The following is a 6,692-nucleotide window of genomic DNA, read 5'->3' on the forward strand; positions in this document are numbered from 1 at the left end:
TGCTGTGAGCGAATTGTTGTAATATGCTAAGCTGCGCGAAACCGCAGGTCAGTGAGGAACAGAGGCGTTCTGAGGTGAGAATTGTCATATTACAAGGAGAAAGAGGAAAATTTCTCTTAAAATACACTTGTCTCCACCCCTTTCTCTCTCTCCTGACTCCCTGGAGAGGTACAGCATGTTTTTTTCTACTCTGCAGCTATTAGGAACAGAGCTGCAGGGCCAGCCAAGAGAAGGGAGGAGAGGACACCAGTAGGTTTCACAGGCTCCCATGGCTTGTGAGACTAGAGAGCATCCAAAGCCATTACTTCATAATAATATACACAATCAATCATTCAGCTTTTGTCTGGAAAAAAACCCTCATGCATACCTACACCTATAGGAGCTTGACATCTCTACTCTGTCCCAGTGAAAACTGTGTATAGTCTGAGAAGTCTTATTCAGCATTGACTATATAAGCGAGGTCAAAAATCGGTGCTTACATTATTTTTAAAGAATCCACTTTTTCCACCCCCCCAAAACCCCTCATTCTTACTTTTGTAAAAGCCGCATTTATAGGTTCAGGGAAACAAGGAAGGTGATGTAATATATTAAAATAGTCTCACTCAACCCTATTGTGTTGCTTTTTGAGTATTATCTTATTCTGAATATTCCATTGACATCAAACAGGACAAAAGCTGGTCCCTCCGCGAGCATGTCTCATTGCTGGACCATATCTGGCAGGCTACTGAGTGCTCACATCTTTGCCTCTCATCATCTTATTCTGCCTATTCTTCCCTCTGATTTCTTTCTAGCCTTTGTCTAAAAATCCTTTTCATTTTTCTATTATTCCTCTCCCTCTTCGTCTTCTTTCCATGTGAGCCAAAAACCCCAGTGACTAACGTGGCAAGCATGCACCTTAAAATTCTTGCTCATTTTTGATATTTTCTTCCAGAACAGAGACAAGCACTTTGAAATTGTAAAAATTCTGTTTAAAATTTCTCCTCAGCTGTTTTCTTATACTGCAAAAAGAAAAACAAAATGTCAATTATAAAGACTATTAAAAAATAGCAGGTTCCCAGCTGAGGCAAATTAAGTCTCTCTCTTTTTTGTCTGATGGGAGCACAAAGTATACCAGGCTGATCGTGAAATGGAGGTAGGAGTAAGCAGGAAATCAGAGGGTACCTGGGGGACAGAACATCAGTTCAAGCGTGCTGGCATAGATTAGCACGTGCCATTAGAAGCAATCCTGACCAGACAGAAATTATTAACATTTTTCAGCATCTTCACCCTGACTGTGTAAAAGCCAAACTATCCCCAGGCACTCCTAGACACAACTGTGTTATTTCCATGGGGAAGAGGGCATGTAGTGTCTGGCATGCCGATGGATTACCATTCTGGGATACTAAAGAGTCCAAAACACAGACTTACGTGTGAGCTCTGCTCTTAAAGCTGAAGGGTTCTGGATGGTTTTGGATTCTGTTCCAGATCCAGTGTCATAATCCAGCTCCCGATAGTAGATGCGGTATCCCAACAGCAAGCCGTTGAGACTCTCAACTTTGGGTGGCTGAAAAACATTCACATTAAGGGACTCGTTACGACATGCATGGCAACAAACACCTATCAGTAGGTGACACCAGCCCTGTGCAAAGGGACACTGTGCTCTCTGGGAGAACAGCCATTAATAATACACAGGGTCAAAGCTGTGTGATTTGAAAAACACACGTTAAAGGCAACTTTGATCATTTTGCTCAGCTGGCAACTACAAAAGGCTCTTCACTTGAAAACTGACACCTGATGAGCTACACTGAGAGCTAAGCTCCTTTCCTTCTTGGTCCTCAGAAACTGGTGTGTGATAAAGAATATAAATAAGCTTGTCCCTGAAAATGCATGTGGCTGGCCACCAACAGTGAAACAGCAACACAGTATTTCACTTCTTCCCAGATGAAAAGAAATTAATTGTTTTGTCGAAGACGGAATTTCTTGAGTGGCTATTTTCCTTGGGGAAACGTTCACAGAACATTCTTCATTTGGCATTATCTTCCAGAAAGACTGATGAGAAAAAAGCAAAGAACTGGTGTATTCCAGCCTTAATTAGGAAGATGAAAATAGGTCTAATAGCCTTGGAGAGGCATTTAGAGAGAGGTCCCAGTAATATGGACTCTGGTGTGTTGCACAGGTCCAGTCCTTCAGGCAAGCCCAGGTCTCCTCCATAACAGCTTGGAGCAGTGCGCTATGTATGACCGTTGGGCTGGCTCAGATGGGGGGGGGAGGGGCGGGGTTTGTTTTAATTTTTGGTTTTTTTTTCTTCTTGTGCAATATGCTGGAAGATGTTCAAAGACATTGCACCTCAGCAAGGATTTTCAGCAGCCCCTCACATCTTCCTTCAGATACAGATATACAGCCAGTGCACGGAAAAGGAGATTTTTGTCTGAATGGCTTACCTAGAGACAAGCAAAGGGATTGTTCCAGTCTGAGGAAAAATTACTTTTCCTGAGTCTAATAGAGGCTAAGAACTGCAGAGAAGAAAAGATGCCCCGAGACATTTATCTTCTAAAGATTCTTGTACTGAAATTTAAGGGGCTGAAAGTATAAATTAAAAGGATTTTAATGATGATCTTGCCTTTAATCCAGAAAGATCCCTAGCAGTCTTGAGAACTTCACTACAGAAAACCTTCTACCCTTTGTGGAAAAATTAACTGCTGGCGTGAAATGCTGTCACAATAGAAGGTAATATCACATGTAATTTTAATGAAGAAAGGAAGAATATTTTTACAGGAAAAGAGGAAGATATTTGGTAATAACCTGGCATTCTGCTTCCAGAAATGACAAGAATTTTCCATTACTTCACGATGACCGCAAGAGGAGACAGAGGGCTGTCCTGTCTCAGTGCAAAGGACTTTGCTTTGGGCAAAAGCTGAAGAAATTAAGTAATCTGCAGTTCATGGAAACCAAAAAATAAAATTAGTGAAAATTATAAGAGAACTACACAGCTACCAGGAAAAGGAGCAGAAAATGTTCCTGCAAGAAGTTGCTGCCTTTTGTACTTGAGCCTGCTGAAAGCAATCCAAATTGTCCCAAGATCTTGCTCTGCATGGTTGGAGAACCTCATTCATCATTGTTTCATGCTGATTATTGTGCTCCAGCCTTCAGAGAAGCTCTGACCACCTTTCACTATTACTTAGCATCTGCATTGCAGAATGAACTCGGAATGCAGGATTGTGAGGGACCTCAAGAATCACCAGGACTGGGCCTCCAAGACACCAGAAACTCAGCTTCTCAAGTCTCTTTCACAAACACAACAACCCCCACCTGAAATCAAGCTGATTTTTCTGCTTTCCCAGGACTCCTGCTGGAAAGCTGTTCCAAACCTCAGTACCTGGGCGGTTAGAAACCGTCTAATCTAAATAATTTCTAATCTAAATAACTCACAGCTAGTTTATAACGGCATGTTCCTGTGCTAACATTGCCTTTTGGGTCAAATTGTTCTCCCTACAGGGTGTTTACTCCCGTGATGTATTTGACAATCATATCCCCTCTCAGACTCCATTTTGCAAGGCAAACAAATCAACCTCTGGTACAACAGCCTTTCCTAGTCGCAGACTGAGCCCCTTGTTCAAGGGACTGAGCAAACAGACAAACAAAGTGACAGCCTTTTCCAGGGCTGCCTGAAGACGTGATTGCTCGTAGACCAGGTGCAATGTTCTCCTCTGCATGGTGGAGAAGATGAGATATGGTTTACCGGAAATTACTGGTATATCTATTATGATTTTTCTTTTCCAATCTTCCTCTTTTGTTTTCTATATTACGCTGAAGTTGCTTTAGCCCCGATGATGCTCTAGCGGAGAAGGGCTCCACATCACGGCAGTGTCCTTGCCTTCCTCTGTCCTGGCAGGGAGGAGTCACAACACAAAGCATGAGGACTGCCCTCTCCATAGGCAGGGTAAAGGGAGACACTGTCCCACCAAGATACGCCTTGAGGGCATCGCCACAAAGGAGGAGAGAGGCTGCAGGAAACCAAGGCCCATGTTCATTCCCACAAGGAAAAAAAAAAAAAAAATTACTGTGAACATTACACAGATTTGTATTCCAGTTAATTTTTACCTAGAAGGAAGGTGCTCTTGGAAAGAGTCAGCGTCTCTTCCTATTTTAACCATTAATAAAATATTTCTTTAATGAAAAAAAAAATGTTGAGGTAGAATATCCTACAGAACCTTAAAAGGAAAACACTACTGAAGTGGAGGGTCTGTTACTCCCTACTCTGCCATACAGCTGCCTAACAGATAAAGCTTAATTCCTCATTGTGATACAATGATGATTTGTTGATAGCAAGCATTGTTTTCTTACGCTTTCATGTGTATCTCCCTTTTTTCCTTCCTTTAAGTTTAAGACAGGAGAATAAATGCCTTGAAAACTGTTCTCCTTGCCATGGCAATGATGATTCTCTCCTGAAAAGGCTCCTCTGCTGAAAGGTCAGGTCTTCCCCTTCCTATCTGTCTCACGGACAAAACTCTGCGTTTGATGTAATGGATTATTTAGGGTTTTGTAGGGAGGCCTGAGGGATCTGCTGAAACAGGTAAAATGATTATGAGCGGCAGCCCGTGATGTTGCGCAGAAGAAAGAGAAACATTTTCGTGCTGTTTAAAAAAAAAAAAAAAGACTAAAATGTAAGTTTGAATAATGGTTATCTCTAAGGTAGAAGCAGAACAATACATGATCCTGAAGTTAACTGTAACATCCCCCAGAACTTCTGAAATAACCTTGCATTATTGATACATCAGTCCTCAACGGAAATTACTTATTTTCTCCCTACTTTAAATTTAAAAATAATGGACTGATTGGACCAAGCAGCTGAAAGCACAGATAGTGCATCTAGGGTTTGTTTTGTGAATTATTAATACAGCTCAAAGTTAAAAATTTAGCTTTGCTTGGAAATCTACTCTCCCATTTAGCTTGACTGCTGTTTTCAGTTTACATTATTTCTTAGACACTGCTGTGGAACTTCCTCTTAATTGGAGGCTATTGTGGGACTTGAAGATTTTTGTTTATTTGAAAAATATAGTACAGCTGAATTACCAGGGCCTATTAATATACATGCAGTAATGACATATAATCGCCCACAACTCCCTTGAGATGGCTCTGGCACAACCACCCCATTTCATTTTCATGAAATAAAAAGCATCCAATTACCTAAACAACCACCTATTTCACATTAACTACACACCAATAATCAGTCAATTGGGGGAATGTTTATATCTGCGGTACATCGTGCCTCGCATCCTCTTTGTGCCCCTTTTTTTCTTCACTGCGGGCATTAGTTGGAGGCGGGGTGCTAGATTTACATCTCTCCATAATTCCTCTGGTAAAACTGTTCAACATGTCTTCTATTTGTTCAACAAGCTGTAAGCAATGTTGTTGCTCAGTACTATGCTGCGCGAGCTTGGGCCAGCAACCTGGCACTACAGCCAGGCGTATTTTTAAAGCGCTGCTGCATAGCAATAAACAGACCCTCATACATATATTTTTTCCCAAAAATGCCAGGAGTCCCATCTGTACTGTAAACACGTATGTACATTCATCACTGTAATGCAATCTGCCCAAAGTTATCCTTATTATGTGTGGGGGACATTGTCTCGGGAGCAGGGTGGGCAGCGGGTTTCCGGGATAGGTTATGGATAATGTGCAGTACCCCGCTGAGTTCCCCCTATTAATGCTCACTCCGCGAAAAGCAGCCTCAGGCACTGGGTCACAAAATGTTCCAGCATATCCCAGGAGGCCAGTATTGAAAGATAAAGGAAGGCAGAGGAAATGCCTATATATAAAACGCAGGCTTGGCACGAATACTTTCACATCCAACTCAGAGACATTGCGGAGAGCTCAAACTTCCTTTCTTTCCTCTGAAGACATCTCAATTTTTAGCCCTCAAAGAGCCAAAAGGGCACGCAGAGTTCCTCAAAGGTAAGAGCAGGATCTCAGGCACAGCATGCGCTTCTGATTATTTCAGCAGCTGAGGTTTGCGATGCCAGCGAAGGGGAGCTTTTGATTACCTGATCTCTACCAACGCCGCGCTCTGTTGAACATCTTCAGTATAAAGATGCACGTCTATTGATATCAATGAAAGGATGGGGAGAATCTGCCAGAAATTATTCTGGTCATCGCTACAGAAACTCCTCTACCTCCCAAGCTTACCCTCATGGGGCACAAAGTAAAAGCAGCTGCCAGAAGTCTCCACCTACCACTAAAATACGTGCCTAGATCAGGAAGAGAAGGAAGTAGCTGCAGTCCTTCGGCTTTACTATAATACCTTCAGCTCAGGAAAATGTCCCTTACAATGTACTGTTAAGGCCAACAAGTCAAAGCGAAAAACAACAACAAAAAAATTGCTCCAGAAGCATCAACATTTTTCGTTTTACCTACCTGCCACTGCACAAGGACGGAGGAAGTCGTGTGGGGAGTTACTAACACAGAGCTGGGTGGTTCATCTGGAACTAAACAAGAAAAAAGGTAACCAAAGCAGTTATAGCAACGGGGTGGAAACCAGGCAGCTGACTCATCACATTCTCTTTCTTCACTGCTGAAGACAATCTTCTGTCCCAGCTGCTACCTGGTGGGTCTCAAAAGCACCGTGGAGGATATGAACATCGCAACCCAGGCAGAAGCCAGCCACTTCTCGTACATCCCCTGCTCTACCTGGGGCCTTGGCAACTTGAGCACGA

The 6,692-nt window shown here is 42.5% G+C and overlaps 1 protein-coding gene across 1 annotated transcript in view; it reads right to left on the reverse strand.

Moving 5' to 3' along the window:
• Positions 1–6,692, reverse strand: part of SDK1 (sidekick cell adhesion molecule 1) — a gene marked incomplete at its 5' end in the record, with an annotated part of 284,258 nt that overhangs the window by 46,155 nt on the left and 231,411 nt on the right. Inside the window, 2 exons of the mRNA XM_010138858.1 lie at positions 1,408–1,543; positions 6,394–6,464. Of these exons, the coding sequence (XP_010137160.1) occupies positions 1,408–1,543; positions 6,394–6,464 (207 nt within the window). The remainder of the gene's footprint in view (positions 1–1,407; positions 1,544–6,393; positions 6,465–6,692) is intronic.

The sequence above is a fragment of the Buceros rhinoceros genome, unplaced genomic scaffold (genome assembly GCF_000710305.1).
Source record: "Buceros rhinoceros silvestris isolate BGI_N320 unplaced genomic scaffold, ASM71030v1 scaffold4876, whole genome shotgun sequence".
Classification (NCBI taxonomy): Eukaryota; Metazoa; Chordata; class Aves; order Bucerotiformes; family Bucerotidae; genus Buceros; species Buceros rhinoceros.